The following is a 24,850-nucleotide window of genomic DNA, read 5'->3' on the forward strand; positions in this document are numbered from 1 at the left end:
CTGCTTGCAACCTCCTATTCCTCCCAGAGCTACCACCTAATTAAAAAACCAGCAGGTCTGAGAACAACTGGCTCTTGCCTTGATCAGACTTTTTCTTTGGAGGCCATTACAGAGCTCTCCTCCTGTCCTGTTCCCCTTCCCTGACCCATCAAGCACTCTCAACCCTCTCAGAGCCTGATATGGACTATAATTTAATAAGCCTCAATCCTTATTCCATCCTTCAAGCCCTTAATGAAAATATTGAATAAAATTAGAGCGAGGACAAATTCCTGCCTAATCCAGTTTGATGCAGCTCTCCAGTCTGCCAGGGAGGCAGCCCAGGATGGGGCAGGGTCATGGATAAACTGCCAGGCTACAGATGTGACACTGGGAAGGGCAAATCCAGTGTCACACCGAACACACAGGGCTTAAAAAACTCTTCCCAGCTGGTCAGAACAGAGAGCCCTTCAGAATAAAAAACTTGTGAAAAAAAATATTTCCATTCAAAACAGTCCATCACACCAATCAATGTGAACCTAATTAGACACCAAGGAAGATTATAAATTAAGCCTGGACAAGTTTTCTAAATGTTAAATATTTCAAATTTCTGTTCATTACATGAAAGCTAATAAAAAAGATCAATGATAAAACACAACCATGACAATCTCTCTACCCTGACAAAGGTAGAGAGATTGATGTTATCCAACTTTAGATACAATTGCTAAAACAAGTTCTAACTATTTAAAAATTGCTGTGCATGAGTGTATCACAATTTTTCCATTTCTAAGTGCCTTCCCACTGTTGCTATCTGATTTCTCCTGCTAGCATACATTAATTAATGTCTAGGAGTTTATCCTTCATTTATCCTTAAAGACCAAAACATATATAGATATTAAAAACAAAACTGAACAAACAGAAGCCCCACCATAATAAACCCCTGAATAACTGAAGGCACATAGAACAAAACCCTTGTACATAATCCAGAAAGGCACATTTTCAGATCTAAAATCAGAAAAATCAAATCTCTAGTCATCCTGATTCACTGTGACAATAAAGCAAAGGGTGACTGAAGTGCTTTGCCTCAACACCACTGTGATTTAGGCATGAATTTAATCCCACACTTCAGAGATGTCCTGGCCACAGTCCATATTTATTGACCTCCTAGCTTCACCTTGACTGCTTCAGTATCATATTGTCCATGGGACAGGATACTGCAAAATACCTGGAGTGCAAAGTCACAGCTCATCCTTCTTTAACTAAAGGCACTTCCTATCACATGGATCAGGATCAGATGTGGGAGCATTCAGATGTACATAATGAAGTCACCTGGGCTAAAAAGGGTTCTAAAAATAAATGTGAGGGCATCCAATCCTCCCTGCCCCCCATTATTGTTTGGATCTATGTTTCTCATTGGGACGGAGGAAGGAAAATAAGATCAGTAGCAATCAGCAAGGGAAATAAAAGGCTGGATGCAAGGGACAAATGGAGGGTAAGCGACATGTTGGGTTTGTTTTTCTCTGCTTCTTCACTGCTACTGCTGGAAGACAGCAAAAACAACTCCTACTTTACTGGCTGGAGATCTGAGCGAATTCCTACTGTGAACACACAGTTGGTCCATTAGAAGGCAGAAAAGGCTTTCTTAGTAAAATACAGCAACCCCCCATCTCCATCACTTCCATCTGACATCTTGAGCGAGCGCTTTGTACATCTCCCAAAGCAGATAACAGAGGCAGTGCACTGGGGATGGCTGCAGCTGCCTGGGCTTGAAGGAACACCAAACCAAACAATGACATAACCCACAGAAACAGAGGAAGCCCAAGCTGAATCTGCTGCAACAACAAACCCCTTACACACAGGACCTCCTCTTGGAGTGCTCTCTTTTCATCATTTCGACCTGCTTTAGCTTATTTTCTCTGTCAAAATATTTTTTCTTTTTATTTTCGGCAGCTTCCCTTTTGCTATCCCGTTACAGCAGCTTGCACCCTGTGTGGGGTTGGAAAGACAATAAAAGCTTTGCAGATAAACCTAGCAGTGTCCAGTGCCCATCCCTTTATTTTTTGGTCAAGTATTTGACAAAGAGACTGAAAGTCCCTCCTAAAACTTTCCTGGAGCTCCTGACTCCCATTTTCCAGGCAGAAGGCTGATGTTTTGTTCTCACTACTAACTTGGCCAACAAGCACTAACCTTTTCCTAGGAACAATGATGTTCTGCACACTCCAGAATTCTGTACAATAGCTGGGATGCGTGGAATTTCCTTATGCTTAATTCCTTCCATTTATTTCTGTGCTGCTTCATGCTTTGTCCTTCTCATTTCCCCTCATTCCCTGTGACTGCCTGTCCAGCCTTTGGCACACTGAAGGGTTGCTCTCCAGGCTGAGGAACCCATGGTCATTCAGGAAGGGATGTACCTTCTGCAGAGCTGCACCTTGCTGCCAGCAGCACCCCAGGCTGCCTCAGGTGACATGGCCATAAAAACTCTCCAGGCTTCTCCAGCTCAAAGCAGGAGCAGGGGATGGTCAGCAGCATGGCTGAGATACCCAGGCTTCTTCAAATGTGAAGCTGGCTCTGACACCAGCCATGAAATTACACCACCTGGCATTTACACAGAGATTTCCTCTCCAAAAGAAAAGGTTCCCTTCAGTCCTGGCACCCGACTGTCACAGCCAGGCAAAGCAGGAGCCTGAGCATCATGGACACACAGTAAAGGAGGCTCACAAGTCCTCCTTGCACTGACAAAACGTCTGACAGCACCAAGGATCAGTCTTCTCTTCCCAGCTGGGTCACTGACAGCTCCATTGCATCCCACCCCAGCGTGGCTTTGTCACTCCTGAGTGTCCCATTGGGACAGCCACACCAAGTCCTGCTGGGCAGAGCTGAGCTCTGCACTCTCCAAGAGCTGAGGTGGAAAGCACAATTCCTAACCAAACAGAGAGTGACAAGGGTACCATTTTAGAGTGGCTTTTAAAATCCTGTGTCTGCTGCCCCATGCCAGTGAGGAAATATTTTTCTCTTTAATACCATCCCCAGTGTAGGGGGACACTGGCACCAGTACTGAACATAAAATGTACTTCTTGATGTTCAAAAATATGACCATAGGCAATTCTGGCCATAAAACCCTTTGCTAATCTGCCTATTACACAATAAGAGCATTTTCCTGATCAAACACAAAACTAGCAAAATAACCTGCAGAACTGCATACTTGCACAGAAAAACAATCACACAGCACAGCCAAAACAGACTCCATAGGAGTTCCAAACTTGCTGGGGATTAAACAGAGCTCCTCAGCCAAAATTAACAACTTCCTTGGCAGCAAACCTCATAAAGCCACCGAGTTTGCTACAACAATAGGAAGGCAGCAGAGCACTTCCCAGTGCAGAGGCTCAGCAGAACCCATCATGAACTAAAGAAATTTTAAAAAAATAACTGCAGGCCAAATTTTGCCCTCAGTCACAACTCCTCAACCTTGCTCAAATCAAGGAAGAAATGCCTTTCTCATGGTGGGCAGTGCAAAGTGCTTTGGGATACTGGGTTTGAGCAATAACCACCATTTCAGTTTCAGGAACAGAGTCAGAGCAAAGCAGGGTATTCATCCTCTGTAAGAAAGTAAGCAGGGAAAACTTGCCCTAAAACAAAGGATAAAAGTAGGAGGTGAGTAATCTTTTCACTGTTCTTTTGTTGAAGCATTTACATTAAAGAGAAATTTTATTTCTATGCAGTACTTACACTATTTGCACATCTTTAAAAGATGTTAGATTCCACAGGAATAAAAGTTGGGGCTTTTTTTTTTTTTTTTTTTTAATACAAGCATTCCAAATCATGGTGCTAGAAAGGCAAAGATTTTTCATGGGATTTTTTCAGTGGCAACCTAGTGAGGGGCTGCAGTTACAACATTCTTTGAATGAGCCCCAACCTAAGATCTTCTATCACCAATATAAATTACTGACCTATTTTTCCAGATGGAAAGCTTGATACAATGAAATTGCAATGAGTGGTGGAAGCGATCACAGTAATCCCAGAAACCAAATATCATCTTTCTCTTTCCACTCAGCCCAGGTACCACAGCTCAGAGATGGGGGAAGGCAAAGAGCTTCTCCTCCCATCTTTAAATCAACCCAAACACCTACAGATTGACAGCAGAACAGAAATAAATTATCTTCTTCATGGCAGATGACAATCAACTGACTCAAGCAATCCCAGCCTAAATTATTTTGCAGTCATGTCTGAAGGATGAACTATGACTATATGAGCTACAAGGATACTAAAGAGAACATTTAATAAAGACTGGGGGCTAAATTTATAAAATGCAGAAGTCAAAAAGGCTGATGTAATCTTATCTGTGCCCTCTCATACCTGAGATGGGAGGAATGAGTTCAAGAATGTTTAAAAAACCTGATCTATAATGTCTGTACCAACTTCCTCCTCATGAGCTGAAAGAAGTGCATGGGCAATTAGCAGTCCTGTAAGGGACAAGGCCAAAATGTGATCTTGGATATTGGCACAACCAGTTTCACCACTAAGAAACCTTCCAAATATTTAAAATATTTCACAGAAATATCCACCTGATTACTGCTTGCTGGGGAGGATTCAACAAACCTACAGGAATTTCAGCTCATTCTGGATTTCATTGCTGAGATGAAATTGAGGCACAAGTCACATGAATTGCAGTAAATCAAAGCAGCTGCTTCTAAGTACAGCTCCTTAGAGGGGAAAAGAAAAACAAGGGGAAAAAAAACACCACAAAAACCAAACTCAAACTTCAGGGCAACATCTTTTATAATAAACCTTGAAGACAATTGAAATGGCTGCTTCATTTTAGAACAGCATTTAACCTGTTAACTGCAACACTCAAAGCACCACCCTGCATTAAGGGGTGACCTTGTCCCTTTAAAAGCAAATATACTGAATGTCACAAAAACTTCAGAAATCAAATTCCACCCTTCCTCAGAAAAGGAAGAGTAACTGAGGGGGTTTGAAGGACAGCCTAAGAGAGTTCAGTAAACAAATCCCATTAACTTCAGGGGGACATGAAATTTCATTTCACCACCTTTGCAAATCCAGCTGGAAATACAGACGGACATTGTTCAGAACATCTGGCTATACAAATAAGTGTTGTTCATTAAATCCTTAGACTTAAACACGTTTTGTTTTTTATAGTCTGGAGGGAGGAAATGTTCTACCTCTTCCCTATAAATACCCTCTCCCTTTTGGCTCCATGTCCCAGCTATTGCCAAATAAGGGAAACACTGTTCCCTTCCTTTGTCGGTGGTCCATGTTATCTCCTCCTAACTGGTGGGGATACACTGCTTATCTTGCTCTGAAGCTGCGAGGTCTTGGTGTAACTCTTCTCCCCATCACAGGCATTTAATCAGTGAGCATTTAAACAGGATAAAAATGTAGTTTGTACTTTTTTTTGCTGTTGGGTGGGTATCCATAAATTATGTAAACTCCTGGGAAAAAGGTTCAGATTTCAGTCTTCTGGATTTGACTGTCAGTTGCAGCAGAAGCTGCAAATTCTTGAGATAATATGAAGATCCTCTGGGGGAAGAGGTTGTGCCTTACGTCATTTAGCACTGACTTCCTGATAAATGATGGAGCAGACAATTTATCCAGCTCACCCTGCCAAGGAGATCCTGCTGGCAAAATGAGGCAAAGGAGGGATAAAGTAGATGGGAATAAAGATATGAGAGCCTACAGAAACTGATCAGGATTGGGAAAAACAGCTTTGAGGTAAAACACCAGCCACTGCCAAAAGGGTTTATAAACCCTAAAAAGGTCAAACATGAGCACTGGAGCCAGATTCCCTCACTCTTTACTAGATATGCCCTACATGCTCCTCGGTGGACTTTGAGGTGTGTATCCTTTAGTTGGCACACTCAGGAAGATTAGGGAGCTTCCATTGCCATTTATTTTGTCACAGCTGCTGTGATGAGACTGAAAAGTGTAACCAGAACTGTGGTAACCCATTCTGCCCCATGGATGGCTCAGAGCCACGGATGCCCAGACCACCAGTTCTCAGAGCACCTCATAACCACGCTGGATCATTTGCATCCACATTGCCACTCTTCATTTTCAGGTCAAAAAGTCTGAACAAAACCAAGTTTGAGGCATTTCCATTCGCCTTTGAAAACAGCTGACACTGTAAGATGGGAGAATATTGTGCAATTTAATTAGGAGATGCTCCCACTTAGCTGATGAAGAGAATCCCTTATCTGCAACTTCTGGTGCCAAAGTTGTGAAGCTGGTTCTTTAGTCTTTCAAGATAAGTGCATAAAAATAGAGTGTATCTCCTCTCTCCCTGTGTCAGCCCTTCCCAGCTGCAGAACTCTGTGCTAACAAAGCAGGGTGCTGTGAAAGAAGGGGGGACTGCCATGGCACTCAGGCTTCCCATAAACTTTGGGTTTGTTCCTGCGGTATGGATACAGCAAGAGAATACCTCCCTGTTTGTGACAGGAGACAAGATTTCACAGGCTGGCAAATTCCTGGAAATTATCTGCACACAGGCAACTTCTGGGAAAGACTTGGTCAAGATGCCTGAGAGGGAAGTACCCACAGGCAGCTGAAAGCAAAACACTGCCGGGTTTGGAACTGGGCAAAGCCATGGCAGAGGCAGGGAGTGCACTGGGCAGGGACTCGCTTTCCAACACCATCTGTGATATTTAGCTTTTACCCTTCTCCATCAAAGCCCTCCATGATTTAAGTTAAGCTTCAAGACAAGCAGAGGAAACAGATTTGTTCCTCTCCCTCAACAGAGTTTATTCCAGTGAAGCTGGATAAACATTTTAGCCATTCTTTTTGCAGAAGAAAAGTCACAAATTAAGCCTGATCTGGATAAATTCTTGCAGGCACGCAGAACTTGGGAATGTACTCTACCTGAACCCTGCAATATGTTTCTAATACAGCCATCAGTCTATATAAAGCTCACTTAAGTGGTTACTTTATGTTACTATTAGGCAAAAATATTATTTGCTGAGACTCTGTGTGGCCCAGCTAATGGAGTTCAAGCTGGTACACAACGGTGTACCTGACACTCATAATCACTTTGTTTACTGCCTGAACAAGCAATTCACAGCTTATTATTTTAGAGAAAATACCAAAGATAAAGACTTTTGAAAAAGCAGGCAGACTTCCAAATAGAAACAAACAACAGCACAAGCTCAGTCGTGATGTGGGAGATAAGGTCAAGGCACGAGAATATCACACTGGAAATTCTGGGTGTCTCAAATGAACACTGGTTTCTCAAGTTCAGACTATGCCCTAATTAATGCATCCCATTTCCTCTCATGCATTAAAACTTACAGGAAAACAGCACAGAGCACACAAAATCTATTTCTAATGAGATATAAGTCTGAAGCATTCAGACAAGTAGTATTAATGGCTAAAACTATTTTAAAAATGCAGTAGGAACAGTAACACCATTTAGATTTCATGTTTGATGCTGATCTATCCTCTCAAGACTCCACACGTCTCTGGTTCTACTAAATATTATGTTTCATGTTGCATTATTTGGTATAATACTAAAATTCACTCAACCTGACAGATGTATTTTACTCTTCTGTGTGTTTTTTTCAAAGCTATTAATAAAATCACTGTGTCAGTTTTGACAGATTGTTTTCAGGAGACAATCTTATTGAAACGCCTTGTTTTATAGAAGGAAGTACATTTAGGGACACAGAGAAGCTGCATTTAACATAGGGGTATTTTGTATGTCAGCAGAAAAAAACCATTTATGATCAATTTTGTCTGCAGAACATTTCTACATTGATATAACAAATGTGTTTTAGCATGTACTAAATCATCAGCTCCCAGCTAAAAGAACATAAAATTTATAACATGTATTACCAATGTCTCTCAGATTCTTTGCTTACATGGACCAAAAGTGATGAAACTACTCTTCTAAGGTTTTAGATTTATAGGCTATACAGGCACAGATAAATGTATGACTCAATAAGCAAGATGGATTCGGGACCAAAATAGAAAAAAATTGACAGGATCTAGAATGAGTAAGAAGAGGAACTTCGCCTTGTTCCTGTCTGCACTGAATCACAGCTCTTGCAATTTACCTTTAATTCACAGGCTCTGGATTAAAACAACAACTTGATACAGTTAAACAAAAATAGAAAAAAGCCACACGCTTTTCCTAAGTATGTTTAAATGTTACGTGGAAGATTGAGAGAGAACAGGATGGGGCTGTACCAAGAACACCTCAGCTCTGGTTTTTCATACGTCAGCCACTCCTGCCAAGCACATCCCACCCCATTCAGGGACACCTGAGGGTACTTCTTCACATCAGAACTTCTGCTTTGCCAAGTTAAGTACTCACTTTAAAATGTTTTTGAATTAAAACCACCATTGTCAGGAATTTCTCTTGCCAAACCCATTTTCTGTGTAATCCCAATGCATTGCCCTCAAAGAAAGGAGCACACAGAGGTACCCACATCTCCTGAGAAACTTTGAGCAGCAGGGATTTGCAGCCATGGTTTTCACCTTTCTGAGTAGCTGGAGGCTGCTTCAGTGCACAAAATCAGATTTACAAAACCTCCACAACAGTAAAGCAACACCTCTGAGGCTTGTACACATATGACAGTGGAAGTTTATGATCTGTCAACAGCCTGCAACAATTCTTTGAACTATTAAATGATTCTCATGTATTTTCCTCCCTTCTCCACCTGTAAAGCACATCGATGCCACGGAGCAGTGAAATGCACACCAAACACAGTGTTCCTCACTGGGAAAGCAGATGTGCTTTTCAAACCTGAGTTAGATGGTTCACAGACAACAGGTCAGTGAGTGGGCACCAAAGGACTGGGCAGGACTCGACCCTGCCTGGTGCCTGCCAGGTCTGGGTGCTGCTGGAGGAGCCAGGAGCAGTGGGTGGGACATGTCAAGGCTTGCAGGCTCCTCCTCAGCATCATCTTCATCACACTCCTGGGCTAGAAGGGCTGATCTGAAGCTAGACCTTCTCAAATGTGGACAGAACCTTGTTTAGGAGTGCTTTCACAAAGGCACACATGACCAGCCTGGAGCCAGCTCCCTGCCCAGGCTGGGTCTGTTTGTTCTGGCACCCAGCTCCTGCACACAAAAATCCATTGCCCACTTCCCACTTCTACCTATTTCAAGTGTTTTACACTTTTGGCTGTCTTAAACTCTTCAAACTTCAAAAATGATTTTTGTTTTAAAAGAAGATTTTATCTCTTTTGAAGAGACGGAAAAAAAAAATGTTTTATAAGGAAATAGGCAAAAGCATTGTCAGAATGCTCAAAACTGCTTATGTTCCCACAGTACTTGCAGCCACACACAGAACTTCTTGAACTACCAGATCAGTGCACGACCAAGAAGGGTGCATGAGAAGGAAGTGAGTCAGACTGAAATTCAGAAAGGACAGCATGAATGGGACAGGATTTCCGCTTACAGCTCTTTTTACATGGCAAGGCTCCTTTACAAAAAAAAAACAACCCAAAAAAACAAAAAAACCCGACAAAAATCATAACCCTGCTCCCTCCTGTCCCATTCAGTTTTAAAAACAGCTCTGTGGAAAAGCTCCAATATGGATTTTAAATCAGAATCCCAGTATCATACGTCCAAGCCTTCTACCTGTACAAAACACAATCCATCATCCTACCAGAAACACCCAGAAGAATTGCTTAATTTTCAGCCAATTATAAGCCATTTGGTTTTTAATTTTTCGCCTTAAAACAGCCTATTTCCAACATAACTGGAAATCTTTATTTACAAGTGCACCACCCAACACGGCACAATGCAGTCAATGGAAAAGGTCAGAATTGCACTTACATCCCAAATCTGAGACTGTAAATTTCCTAGTAAAAAGAGGATGTTGCTGTTACAAAACCACCCTGGGATAAAGGTGCATTATAGAAGCACCAACTTACTCTTAATGTTACCATCATGTTGTACAGAGATGCAAAGGCTGCATCCACAGCTGGAGAGGTGACCAAACAATAATTTAACAATAATCCAGAGTAATTTACCTAATTTCAGTGCTGATCACATTCAGAATTGATGATCAATAACCCCATTTCTTCTACCAGTGGTGAAGATTTCTGGGGAACCCTTCCTTTGATATTGGCAGGAAGCTGGAAGTTATTGATACATGGCAGAATTTTCCTTGAGCACTTACTCAAACTTCATGGGCATAATACATGAAATGAGAATAGATTTGGATGGGAAAGTACATTTAAAATTAAATATCACACAGTACTGTGATTTTTTTTCCAGGGAAAAGGGTTGAGTTGTCCTTGCTTTGAATGCTGGACATTTTCTTCAATATTATTCACATGATCCCAGAATGATTTGGGATGGACCTTAAAGATCCTCTTGTTCCAGCCCCTGCCATGGGCAGGGACACCTTTTACTATCCCAGGCTGCTCCCAGCCCCATCCAACCTGGCCTTGGACACTGCCAGGGATGGGACAACCACAGCTTCTCTGGGCAGCCTGTGCCAGGCTCTCCCCATCCTCACAGGGAAGAATTCCTTCCCAATATCCCATCTAACCCTGCCCTCTTTCAGTCTAAAGCCATTTGCCTTTCCTGTCACTCTGTGCCCACGTGAAAAGCCCCTCTCCAGCTCTCCTGCAACCTCTTTAGGGGCTCTAAGGTCTCCCCCCTTCCCCAGGCTCATCCCTCTCATTCTGTGTAGGTAAGGAAGGTGTTCCATCCCCTGTACTGCTCCTGCAGCCCTGCAATAACCTCAGCCCCAGCAGAGAGGGTGTGCTAAGGAAGGAGTAACACACCCCTCAGAGAAATCACTACCAAGGAGCAGCACCAGCATCACCTTAAGCACAGGGGCAGCAGATCCCAGGACAGAAACTCCCATCCTCCCTGTCACAAATCCCCTGTGTGGATCATCTTTCCCTGCTGACTAAAGCAGACACTGCAATTGCCTCTCTGAGCATCAGCTCAGGACAGCTGGGACTGCAGGGAGAGGTGCCACCCACACTTCCAGCACTGAGGCAGCTCCCAAACTTTGCTCCAGCCATCCCAATCCCTGAGGACAGCAATCCCTGCCAGGCTGAGCACTGTGTACTGACACAGGCTGTTCTCTGCAGCAAGCAGAGCTCCGGCTGTGTCTGGGGCTCCTAAAGCCCCTCCCTTGCCAGCAGCTGGATCCTGGGATTGCTCCATCATCCAAACACCCAAAAGAAGCCAGTTCCACTGCAGGAGCACGCACACCCCACAGCCAGATAGGAAATGATAGGCCATCAAGCATGTCACATCCCAATTCAAAAATCCACGCAAACAAAGCCCTCAGCTCCAGCTCTCCTTCACCTTACTCCAAGTTTTACTGCAAATTCATACATTCCCACTCCCCTCCTCAAGAGTTCTTTGGTTAAGTGGTTTTCTAAATAAAGACTTAAAGACAAGTTTTATACACACACATATATATATATATATGTATACACACACACGTTTTTATATATTTATGTATCTAAAAATAGGTTTTCCAGGCTATTCTGCAATTTTGGAAGCAGCCACACAGCACCATCAAGTTTTTAACTATTAGTAGGCTGAACAGATACACATCCACAAAACCTGTAAGTCTAAACCCCTCTGCTACTTGTTGCTTCTGACACATTCATTTTTTCTGACTATTCTAAAAACTGCCATCTTAGCATAAATCAAATTAGCAACTGTGCTCAGACTGCTGTTAACTCTCACCCTAATTACCTGTGTGGCCAGGTTAGTCAGGTATTCATCAATAAATCCCCAAATAATTAAAGAAGAAACAAAAAAAGAAAATATAAAGCAACAGAAGAACAAGCATTAGAAGCTTGTAAATACCAAGTGGGAATTTGTTTTATTTTAGGGAGCTGTTTCATGAGAGCCTTTAAGAAAGCTCTGTGATCTTTCTGCAGAACTCTGAATGTAAGTTTACATGTATGACTACAATAACACACTGACGCCAAAAACCTTACATTCGAGCCCACAGTATCTTTCATTTTTTTCCTTTTAATATGAAAAAAATTATCCCATTCCTGCTTTGACTATGGACTTGCTGCAGAGCAGTTGATGTGACTCCAGGGCTGCCACTTTGGGGTGCAGATGCAGAACCTAATTTTAAGAGGTGGACGTGTTTTAGCCTGGACCCCACTGATTTTCCTGGCATTTCAAAAGCCCTCGTGTTCTTCAGCTGAAGCACAGCAGACCAGTCCAAGGCAAGGAATTAGACAACCACAAGAGTTGCAGGAAACCCTTAGGTAAGATGCTTTTAAACGATTTCTAGATTATTTCAGAAGTGATCAGCCAGGCTGACTCAGTACCCACTGAACTGAAATTGTAAGACTATACTTTTTTCCAGGTCTTTCACACACGTGCTTCAAACACCTCAAGTATTCCACCTCAAATAAACACCTAAACATAAATAAGAATACTAATAAGCTGATTGGCAAGAAATAACTAGAAAGTCCAATGCAGAGATTCATTTTCTTGGATTACAGTATTTCCAAATACTGCTCCTTGCTAATTCTAAAGACCCTGAAGCACGTCTGCAAATCCTCATTCCTTACCATTTCAGCAGCACTTTTTCCCCCTTTTTGGCTATTGATACAGGTAATTTTCATGACTATTTCTTTAAGTTATGTCTCACACGTAAAAAAGTACAGAACCATATAAATATACACTATAGCTAGATAATGGAAAACCTGTGTTTTATGCATAAATTAACTCAAGATATTTCAGAGTGTGCTACATTACGAAAATCCTGGACATGCTGCTTTGGGTACTACATCAAAGTTTGTTCAGGCAGCTGCTGCTGTAGCAGTCAGCAAAGAGACAAGCAGAGAGGAGAAAGGCAGATAGATATAAGGGATTATAACAAGTTACTAAACTAAATTTAGGGAGAACTATGATAAATGAGATTGTATTATGGTAAAGCACTGTGTTGTTCACCTAAAGTTTTAAATGTCAAGTCTCTGAAAATGCTGAAGAAAATTATTTCAAAAGTAGCCAGACTTATCTTACCACTATTTCCAATGGCTAACATTAAGAAATTACTTCTCAGTTCTGTTTTCAACTAATCTTGCTTTCACTGAATTTTCACATTAAAAAAAACAACTGGTTTTTCAGTCACCACCTCTGAACTTTCTAATACCTTTACAAGGTTAACCTACGATATTCAAAATAGTGGTTCCTAGTAGTCAGACTTTGGTTATAGCTTAATTGTCCATGAAGATTTTTGCGAAGTGCCAAGATGCCTCTCCAAAAAGCAAAGTAAAACCAAGACCTCACCCATAAAACACATTTCTGCTTCCACCAGATAAAAAGAGATTGATGCTGCATCTACCAAGGGAGCAGTCACAAAAGATGGGGAGGCCCTGGGCTCACCTTACAAAACAAACACAGCCCAGCGTTCAGATTTAAGCTCACACCGTATTAACGCGTGGGTGGGAGTGTTTCTTGGCACGGCCACTGGATCCACACAGAGGAGGTCACAAGCCGGAAAGGTGCAATAAAAAGGAATGAGAAATAAATAAATAAAGCCCTCTTTTTACCATGTGGGTCTTGCTCATTTGACTTTGGGCTGCTCCTTGCTCTGCGCTCCGGTTTCTTCAGGGCCGGGGCTCCCCCGCCGCCGCTGCTGGCCCCGTTGTGGCTCTTGGCGTAACCATTGTACACGGTGGTGCAGCTGCCTATATGGCTCTTGTAGATGGAGGAGGGAGGGCTGTTCAGGCGGTTCTGGCGGTCAATCTGCCTGTCTTTGAGTTTTTTGTGCTGTGGTTTGCTGTACTGATCTTCCCTGGTGATGTAGCTGGACATCCCGTATAGTGGTATGATTTCTGAAAGGGAACGGTTCGCCCGCGTTAACTCAGAACCACAAAAATCACTGAGGGGGTTTTTTACCAGAAAACCTGGTCATCTCCAAATGAAATTACACCAGCTGATTCTGGAGTTTTTTAAAACCCTTTTTTGCAATGATTCTGTATTAACTGTGCTCCTTTGATGACGGCATTTTACTTTGGATAAGCGTGTAAAATACCACTATTAGGGTGATGTTTTTACCCTCCTTTTCAGGCTTTGTGTTTCAGGGACACAGAATACAAGCAAAAATCCAGACAGAACTGATCTTTTGGAAAAAGCCTTCATAAGCTCAGAGCAATTTAGCATTTTCTTCCTCAGGGGCTGACTGGACAGAACAAGCTGAGATGTGCTGGTTCCAAGCTGCCAACCTTGGATTACATGCAATTTAACTTCCCACTTAACAATCGTGTTAGTTGTGCTCCACAAGGAGAGAAGTGCAACATGAAGTAGAAGCTTTGGGAATTAAAACTATCTTTAAAAAGTTTGAGAATTATCATAAATATCATGTACATTCTTTGGATACACTTCATCAAATACAATCCCCACTTCCCCCTCCAAGGATGACTCTCTTAAACTAAGGCAAGTCAGCTTGCAGGGATAACAGTATTTCCTGATTTTTTCTATAATTCAATTTTCCCTTTTGTGCTTCACTTTGAGTGTGAACCTTGAAAATATCATGCCCAAAATAGTTTTGTCTTTAAAAATGGATAGCTCTGGAGAGCTAAAGCCCCTCACTCAGGACATTAAAGGAGGCTCCAGCCATGTAACAAAGGCACTCTCCAAGTTCTCCACCTCATTCCTACTCTTGGCTCCCCCAGCCCTTAATCCTTGCTGAACACAGGTGTGAAAGGCCAGCCCCAGTCCCTTCCTCCCAGCTCACCTTGCTCTCCATATATTGTTGGGGGAAGATGATGCTGTGGGAAAAACTGTGGTGGCATGTCCCCAGGTCCAGTGACAGGAGGGTAAAACGCTGTGTGGGAGTTGTGGATGAAGTGGGGATGGTGTGCCAGGTAGGGGGGTAGGTGATGGGTTGGTGAGATGGCCGAGGGGTAGCTGGGAGGGAAACACTCCGGAGACTGCGGCGTCACCACCACCCTCCGGACGCCCGTGCTGTCTTCTATCACCTGCAGAGAAAGGAGCACGTTAGGCAGCATCTGAACCAGACACACCTCTGAAACAGCACTGTTTACAGCTTGTATTCCCACTGCAGAGCAGTTGGCCGTGGGGTTTAGCTTCATGAATAAACACAATTCTAAAATTAATATCAGCAGAAATAACCGTGGTGGTGATGTGGCTTTTCCTGGAGACTCAGATATCCACACTAATCACTGGGAGCTGTACTGCTGCTAGTGATAACTATGTGGGTTAAGGGACAGAATAAATAACCTGCATTTAGGGAAGAAAACAATTGAAAAAGGAACACAAAGCACCAAAATAAGCATTCTCTTTGGGACTGACCTTACATTCTGCCCATAAAATTTCTACCACGGCATTTTGACGGCGCCCCGAGAATGGAGTTAGGAACACTTTGGAAAGCAGCTGGCACTGCTGTTGTGGAGAGGCTGTGTGTGTGCACACAGACATGTACTCTGCAGGAACCTGCTGTGCTGGCCCACATTTGCAAAGGAGCTGCTCTGTTCATAACAGGTAGCTGCTCAGGACAAATCATAGGGCAGGGGGTTTGTTTCTGCTACAGAGCTGGTCTATACATCCACACAAATCAGCTCTGGGATATGCATAACTTGGCTCCTAATACCACAGGCAAAGCATGTAAAAACAGATGTAGGAAGGTGGAAATGTGCTTAGGCTGAAAAATGTTTCTCAGGTTATAATTTTTCCAGAGTTTTATTTCTGGAGAACAGTCAACCAGCCAAATTTCAATCCAGACTTAGGAACCAAGCTTTTCTTGAAGCTCATCCAAAAAACTTCTGCCATTTCTTAAATTAAAAAATACAACCACGTAAGAACCATTACTATCCCTTTGACTCTGTATGCTGGCATGCAGGTAGGAAAGCATGAGGGAAGCATCATTTAATTTCATAAAACAAACAGGTTGCTGAGAACCTCATTTTCTCCAAACCAACTGATGGCACACAGATGGAGCAGTATCTGTGATGAATATGTTGTATGAGATAAGTGAACGTGTGTGGGAACCCAGGACATCCCTCTGGCTGCCCTGGCTGTCTCCTGACCCTGGCATGGGGCTTGGAGACCTTGGCATGAAGTCAAAAACACCTGTGGCTTCCATTTTAGCCCGTGCAAAAAGCTGCCAACTTTGTATGAGGAATTACAAGCCACAAGGGTTTGAGTAGCGTGACAGTTAAATTAACACAGGGTGGAAAAGTAGAATTTTGGGGTTTTTAGAATGGGGTTCAAAGGGACAAGATGGAGGGATTTGGGCATGTCCTGACCTTCTTCTACTTCTTCTTGCCCTCCATGTCTTGCTCTGATGGTGACACTTTTCTGTTGGTTTAAGGTAGACACACACTGTCTAACATAAATGACAGATATTGGCACGTTATTGTAAACATGGCACACGTAGTTTTTGGTATAAAATGCAAACACCGCCCTGAGGGCAGACAGAATGCCATGGCTGAGCTGCTGGACAGAGCTCAGCAGGTCAGAGAAAGAATGTTCTAGATAAGGGAAAATAAACAACCTTGAGAAGCTGATCCTACACATTTCAGACTCCTTTGGCTGCACGGGCTGGGAAACGATGACTTTTACACTTTTGGGGGCATCCCCGCACCCAGACCCTGAGAAACATGCACTAAAGGCACCTGCTGCAAGATGCTGCCACTCTCAGCTGATTCCCACACCATCAGCTGGGCTTATCCATCCCTCAGCAGAAGAGACTCTGCTGTGGATTGCCCACACTCCAGGGACTGTCATCACATGCCAGGGTCTTTACTCTAAACCACAAAGAGGAATCTGTACTCTGGAGCACAGGAATGGCACAGGACCAGCCCTGCCCGGGGGCAATGCCCACAGCCCCGAGCAGAACATCTCCAGGCATCAGCTGAGCAAGGTATCACAGGGGAAAATCCACTTAGGAGTGGCTGACCCAGTTCCTCCCCCAGGCCATGTGTGCCCTCAGGTTCTGTGCATTTACTCCTGTTAGCTATGGAATGTGACATAGACACAATTTCTCTGGCTTGGTTGGCCTCTACGGAAGACAATTTTATATAGAAAGTTATTTCAGTCACTCGTAACATTTCACAATAAAAAGGCATTGCTTGCTGAGTAACCAAAATAGTAATTGTTTGGCTTAACATACTTGATTCTACCCTCAAAATTTACGACTTCCACTAGCAATTTGTCAGCTGCCAGCTTTAAATTTCAAAGACTTTACAGAGTCCTCAGAAGACAGCTGAATCTCAGAGATTTAGGCTATCACATCCTTTCAACTGCTGCATTTTCAGGCTTCCCATCTCTGCTACTGGTTCTGCTCCACAGCATCTCTTATCCTGCCAGGTCTCAAACCTGCACTCTGAAATCTGGAAAAGAGGAAAATCCTTTTCCATTTAGGACATATTCAAAAAACAGAACTATTTGTCTAGGACTGTGCACAGAAATGCTGCATTTAACCCTCAGACTCGGATTATGCCGTAACTTAATTGAGAGAGCAAGTTCCTACATCCTGATGTGAGAGGTTTTCATCGTGGCTTTAACTAGTCCAAGCCTCAAAGCCAACTCCAAGCTCTTATCTCTGCATCCTGACCAGCTCCACGTGCCTTTTGTGCTCTGGTGAAAGATGAATATATTAAGGAACAGATTTAGACAGAAAGCTTGTACACTGAGCAGCACATAATGTAAACCATATTTTAAATTATTAGGATTCAGCTTCCTGAACTATCATCTATAAAGCAAGGAGGAAAGCTCAGAGTCCTGTCAAAGACCTTTTTGATGAAATTACAATTACCCTGCTAGATGAAGCTATAAAATATCAACAGGACTGAGAGAAGCCAGAGATGAGGGGATAGAATGGAAAATTTCAGCTGTGAGGAACCTACAACCACCAACTATTCCAACTCAAAGGATGAGCCAGCCTTCCAAGTTACTTTAGTCAAAAAGCCAATACACTAATATCTTTTATTTGTTTCCTCCCAGGCCATGAACGCTGACAGCATTCTTGTTATTCCATGTGCAGACATGACAAATGAACACAATAACACAGGGGACCCTGCAAAACCCACTTTGTTTCCCAATCCTACAGGGCATTTTCTCTATAAACTAAGAATTATTGATATACATGTACATTTCTGAAGGTATACATACAATATTTAAATACACTATTCTGTCCTTAACAAATCAAAGCTGGCAATTTGATTTATGTGTTACATGCATTAGGTAGCCATAAAGACTGGAACTATCCCTTGATCTGTAAAACCTGCAGTGAGCAGATCGTAGTAATGCCATTCTGGGAGACAACACTCAGTTCAAAGATAGATAAAATCAGTTTTGACCCATTAATGAAAAAAATAATTTACCAGAGAGGTTCAACTTTGCTATTTTAAGAAGAAATCTGCAATTCTTTGTATCTGCTTAAAGCCATTTGCCACAAAGATCATAAATTCATCTGGAAATTGCTAAACTGTCTCTATTTCAGTGCCAAGAATCAATAAAATCCTAATCCCTGTTGAGGTCTCTAGATGCAATGGGAATATTAAAAGTAATTGCTATTACTAATCTTAGCACTTTATAGTTAGAGAAAACAAGTATCACTGGTCATTTGGCTCCTAGAGAAGAACTTTCATTATTTTGTGGGGTTTTTTCCGAACAGTTAGTAGGTAAATTGGTTTTTCCTGGTATTTTTTGTGCTTGCTGGTGTAAATGGCATGCCACCTAAATAACAATACTATTATAGCATAGTTCTGTGTGGGTTTTTTTCCCATATTTTAGGGAGCTTAATTGCTACATGAGGTAGGTGATGATCTTTCAGGGCAGTCTGGGCTGACATTACTCATACACAATAAAACTGCCTCCCCCATTGGTTGCCACATTTGGGGAATGTCATTTTAAATGTTATTTGTTTTCCAGTGCAGATATCACTGTAGTAACTAGAGATAATTCACTTATTCAAAGTACATCACACTGCTCCATGTTGTCTCATTTTATTTCGCTGAAATTTAATATTACACTCTAAGGAAAATGGCATGTTAATTGCACACGAGTAAATTGGGTCTGTATTTTGTGAGATCCAGTTAAAGAAACAACCACCCTAATTCTGTAGCACACCTTTACTGTATGAGTTTAAAAGGTAATATGCAAGTAATTTCCACTTACTTTCAAAAAAAACCCAAAACACCCCAAGCAATCCTTATTTCACTTAAATTTAATATGCTAGATTCAGCAAGGACATCTGGACCATGGCCACTGGGTGGACCACAACCAATACTTTAACAATTTCATAAACTAATTTGAAACTTCATTCATAAATCAATCAATACCCAAAAACAGTACAGAATGAGCTCATCCACGAGGCACCTGGATGTCAACATTTTATTTATTCATTTAATTTCTTAAAGATGCCAATCCAAGTTCACGCCAGTCGTGGCAAGTTTGCAGCACTATCTTTAGAATCCATCAGTATTAAATGAAATACCAAATTAAATCTACACCTTCAATGTGGAAAAGTGACAGATAAACATCTAGAATGCTGGCATGCATGTTGGGGTAATTCAAATCTAGAATGATACAGTTCTGCAGGACCAGTGCCCATGAACCCAAAAGGATCATCACTTCATGGCTTGCTCCATATGAGATCTGCACAACCTTCCTTCTGTTCAAAGCGTTAACGAGGATCATCAAGGATCCTCATTAAGGAGTCAAGGATTGATGACTCCTCAATCCTTGAGGAGTCATCAAAGATTGACTGCAATCTAAAGAACACCCAGAGCAGCTCTGTGAGCAGTAAGCCATAGAGAAACAAGGAGATTGCCACTAAAACCTGATGCTAGCCAAACATGCTTTTGGAGAAGAACACCTCTCTTAGAGGACAGCACGTACCCAGGATCAAAATCCTGATTTTCAAGGATGTGATACATTTCCTACCATTTTAAATGTCATTTAAAGATATTCCTCTTCCCAGAAGTTATGCTTTAGTTCTGTCAAATGCCATGTACTTGGTGCAGGAATACTGAACTGCAGGACTATGGCTCAAATTAAAAACTTCAGACCATAGATGCCCCGTGGCCAAAGGAGGCTCTTCAACACATTTGCACCTCATGGTCCAACCAGTAAATTTGTCCTTTAGTCTTAAAATATCTGTGGCAGAGAGCTCATATTAACAAACCTGTAAATAAAATCAGAAGTGGAGTTTCATGCCAAATTTTTATGCCCAACTACAGACAAATTCTCAAATTCAGTTGGAATTGCTCCAGATTTATTTCAGAGAGAGCAGTCCTCAGTCAGTAGCACTAAACAAACACAGTAATGATCCTGCTTTTTGATACTTTCATTTTTCTAGTTCTGATTAGAACACTTCATACCCTCCTCCACTCCTCACAGACATAAAATGAAAGGCAGGAACAACAACCCATGAGGCTGTCCCCAAATTTAACACCTTGGCCTCCAAAATCCTTAATCTCACTTAACAACTGAAGCCCAACAAGTTGACATCACATACATTTAATGCAGATTTCTCTGCCATGTCGGCTTCCAGAACCAAGTTTTACAGCAGAGATTTTGCCCACCAAGAGCACAGCAGGGAACTTCTCATCTATATTTAACTAGCCCTTAGCCCACAAAGAATTGCAGGGACGTGAACCCTGATCTGATAGCTCATATCTGCCAGAGGTGCACAGAGGTTTGTCTGCTGAAAAGATAATGCAAAATACTGGCTCTTTCAAGAGCTGGTCTTTTGAGAGCAAAACCATAACATGAAAGAATTGAACTGGTGGCATGTACTTGTTTTCTATTATTTTCCTGGATAATTTCCTTCCCTGGCTAAGCCTCATCAGTGGGAACATCTCCTTAACATCAGCAAATCCAGCTTCTAGTCACAATTATTAACATGGTCCTTGAAGTCTAGAAAGAGAGTCTGTGTTTGTGCTGCTTCCAGTGGGGCTGACCTTGCAGGGCTCACATCCTTCTGCCAATTTTTCCAAAGAGGTGATGAAGCACCACATTAATCCAGGGTTGCAATCATTCGATAACTCATGTAATATTCAGGGCTAACACAGCTCACACAGGCTTGGCATAACAAAATGGAAATAAGATTTCATGCCTTTTTTTTTATAGGCACTGTTACTACTCCGCAGGGGCATTGCTTTCTGCCTGACTCTTAGATGTACACTTTGGGGACAAATCAAACCAAAAAATCAAATATATTTTGATTCATATCCCAGAGTGCATTAATTTGCTTTATGGTCTTCCTCTTGATGTGTTAAATTTAAGTTGTGTTCTAATTGCTTATCATAAAAGAATGTGTTTAACTATGAAGCAATAGACAAAAGCAAGAGCAAAAAAGGCAAGAGACATTTATTACAACAAAGAGCTAGTTTCATTACTACAGACTTTCAACTCCTATTTAATATGAAGCAGCCTGACAGGCAAGAGGCTCACCACAGAACAGAACACACATTCCGCTGCAGAAAAGTGCAGAATACAGAGTTTCCCCCTATAACTTTACAACATATTTCCAGCTCCCTGGAAAAACTGCTTCAGAAGAGGGGTTTTGGTTGAATTTTTTTCTGGTTAAGAAACTACTTAAAGGCTTCTTTAGTGGAATTATTATGGTGCCCCACAAAAAGCTTTACAGAAGAACTGGGCTCAGACAGAGGTACAGCTGGAAGACTTTCACCCCTCTGGTTTGGAAAGCATTCCAATTATACCCGACAATTTATCTCAGCACGGAGGTGGAGAGGTATAAACATTTTAATATTAAAAAGGTGTTAAAAGTTATTTCAAAGGAAAAATAAATCTTTATTTATAAACCTCTGCACGCTATGAGCCAGTCTATTAAATTAGGTAAACCCATGAGGAGCATTAGGCAGCAAATGCTGTCTCAAAACTCCAACCACTCCCCTTGGGAGGGCTGAGGAGCAGAAGGACCACCCTGACATCCTGCCCTCTCTCTAGGCTTGCTAACAAATTCCCCTCTTACTTGAAGAGTGTTTTCACTCTGTTCAGAAGTCAAAATACCACAGAGTGATTGCAGTATTTTGTGGGATTTAAGTATGACGCCATCCACAATTTTTCAGAATTACACAAGCTCACATGTTTCCTGGGGAGGGGAAGAGACTCCAGGACATCATCTATTTTCTGCTTAACAAGATGCCAAACTATATCTATCAAAAGTTCTTATGCTATTCATCAAGGATATCTGAAATACTTCATGTACTTTTAGAGAAGCTTTTGGTCCAGGCCTCAAGGAGAATGGTGACATTACTGAATTTATTGTATTGTTCACAGCTGTTATGCCTTGTGTCAATCTTTAATTTTGTTCTTCTTTTTTTTTTTTTTTTTTTTTCCTTACCTCAGAAAGAGTCCAAGCTTTGCAGAAGATGGAAGGAACAGACTGGTAAGATGGGGTTATTTACACAGAAGAGCAGTAGCTGTTCAAAAATTCCAAAACCTAACAGTTTTGCAAAACCTTGTCCATTTTTTCCATAAATAGATACTTAAATCACATTTATTCTTGAAAACACACCAAAACCCCCAGTTCTTGGTATGCTGCAGGATTTCTGCTGGGAAGATATGGAGGATCAACTGCATATTTTATAGCTACAGTGGCTCCTTCTCTCACTTCATGGTGTCCTACCCCTTCTGAGTGTCACACAAGAACTTGAGGCATTACCCAACATCAAAGACTTCTCCCCCTCTCACGAACAATCCAAGCTGCATTTATAGGCTCATTCTATCTGCAGAGCTTTTGCTGGTGCTCAAACCCCAAATCTACTCAAAATACCAGGGTGTGAAGGTGCACATCCCTCGTCACTTGTGCACATGTGGGTGGAACTATCAGTCACGTGCACAAGGCATGAAGATGTGTATTACCATTTCCATTAAAACTTCTAAATTAAACTTCAACCAAGTAGACTCCTCTGTGTGGATCAATGCTGTTGCTTTTACATTTTAATTTTTTTATTATTTTATTGATAAAAGTTTTAATTCTTCAAGAAGCATACCTGTGAGATATAACCAGGAGGCACATGAATAGGGGGAATGGATCCATTGGGTGACATCATGGGAACCTCTGCTGGTCCTAATAGAAAGAGAGTAATAAGATATCAGGTTTTTTTCAGTTAAAAAAATAGCATAATGGCTTAGAAAAGGTTAAAAATAGCTTGATTTTTGAAACCTGCAATAACAAAATGAGCAGCTCCACTAATTTCTGGTAAATGGAAAATGCCTTGTGCCATCATTCTGAGAATAAGATCATTGTTCAATGACTTTACCATATATTCTGCTGAAATAATATTTTCATCATAAAACAGCTAGAACATAGACTTTATATTACCCACTGATCAACTTATACAGCATTAAGCAGTAACACAATATGTTCTTTAGCAGCCCACAATTCCTATATTGAACTCTGTTTAAGTTATTCTTGTCAAAGACATAGGAGCAGGGAACAAAGCAGAAACTGTGTAGCCTGGAATTAGGCAGCTCCCAAGGAAAGCGTCCAATTGTAGCAAAAAAAAAAAAGAAAAGTCACATATGTGAAAAACTATCTATTTAAGAATGCACAAAGACCAAATTCATTATCTCAGCTATTCAGACTAACCTTGGAATGTGGTTATACAAGCAAGAAGCTTATGGTTTCCACTCTGAAATCCAGCCCTGAACATGCAAGTTCCATTTTGAGGCACTGAGTACAAGTACAACAAAGCAAGTGCCATAACCACTGTGCTTCTGGAAATGGAGCCTTACAGCTAAAAGAAAGTGTCTAGATAAAATGGAAATAGTTCTCTCAACTGCTCACTGATTCACCCATTAACTCTGGGAACATCACATGGAGCAGTCAGTAAAATGAACCCCCCAAACATCAGACAGATGTTTGCAATCAGAGTTTACTGCTTGGAAAAGAAAAATTAATTTCATTCCTTCCTTATTACATATTAAAATCTGACACTGAACTGTTAATTAGCCCATTTGCCCCCATGGTCAAACTCCTGAGAGGAGCTCAGCAGGACTCTGCTCCTTGTCACTGCAAACTGAATTTCAGCTTTGATTGACAACACAAAAAGAAACTCCATCACCTTCTCTGATGGAGAAGCCATCCAACATCTCCAAACCACATCACATTCTAGGGAAGCAAGCTGAACACTAAAACATATGAAGCACTTCAGGCACAGATGGGATGCAATGGCCTGTAGGAGTGACTGCTCCTAAAATTTAGGCTAATCTAATGAAATCTCCAACAACAAACTGAGTCACAGTCTGCTGTCTGGTGTCAGCAAAACCAGTCCACATTAGATTAGCAGTCATTCCCTCCCCAGCTGCATTTTTATACTCCTGCTGCTCCTGGTACAATCAGCAGAACTTCCCGCCTCCCAGAATCCAAGTTACACACAGGAATCCATCGGAGTTATTTTTATCCCCTCTTATCTTTGCTTCTTTTCTCTATCCAGTTATTTACAGTCTAACCAGCCCCTACAGCTTTTACTACTCACATCTATGTTTAAAATATGGTAAACCATCCTCAAATGTAGAGGGGAAAATGGGAACTCTGAAACCTAAACTAAAATATTTTGGATCTGGTTTTGCTGGACTTTATACTTCCCTACACTTAACTATGTGGGGAACTTTACCTACACCAATAAGGGGGAAAAAAGTTTTTAGTTATTATTCAGCTCATATGGATTTGTCTCTTGCCCTGTGACCCTCACAACAGTATTTGTCTCTCTAGACAGCCAACAATTTTAGTGTCAATGGAAAAAATTCAGCCTGAGCAGGATAAGATTATTGGGAAGGAGCTGCCATCTAAATGGCTGTAGTTAAATCCATCAAAAATATGAAGTGACAATTGGTTCAGAACAGAAATATTGTTTGAATAAATGTATTTTCCCAATCAAAAAAAAACTCCACAAACTTCTTTTGAGTTTTTTATTTC

The 24,850-nt window shown here is 41.6% G+C and overlaps 1 protein-coding gene across 2 annotated transcripts in view; it reads right to left on the bottom strand.

The window, feature by feature from the left end:
* FNDC3B (fibronectin type III domain containing 3B) overlaps positions 1–24,850 on the bottom strand; it is a 187,165-nt gene that overhangs the window by 72,324 nt on the left and 89,991 nt on the right. For both annotated transcript variants that reach the window (XM_072933671.1, XM_030279927.4), the window contains 3 exons: positions 22,923–22,999; positions 14,672–14,915; positions 13,485–13,769 (listed from right to left, as the gene is read on the bottom strand). In XM_072933671.1, coding sequence (XP_072789772.1) covers positions 13,485–13,769; positions 14,672–14,915; positions 22,923–22,999 — 606 coding nt within the window. The remainder of the gene's footprint in view (positions 1–13,484; positions 13,770–14,671; positions 14,916–22,922; positions 23,000–24,850) is intronic.

Source organism: Taeniopygia guttata, chromosome 9, assembly GCF_048771995.1.
Source record: "Taeniopygia guttata chromosome 9, bTaeGut7.mat, whole genome shotgun sequence".
In the NCBI taxonomy this organism is placed as follows: domain Eukaryota; kingdom Metazoa; phylum Chordata; class Aves; order Passeriformes; family Estrildidae; genus Taeniopygia; species Taeniopygia guttata.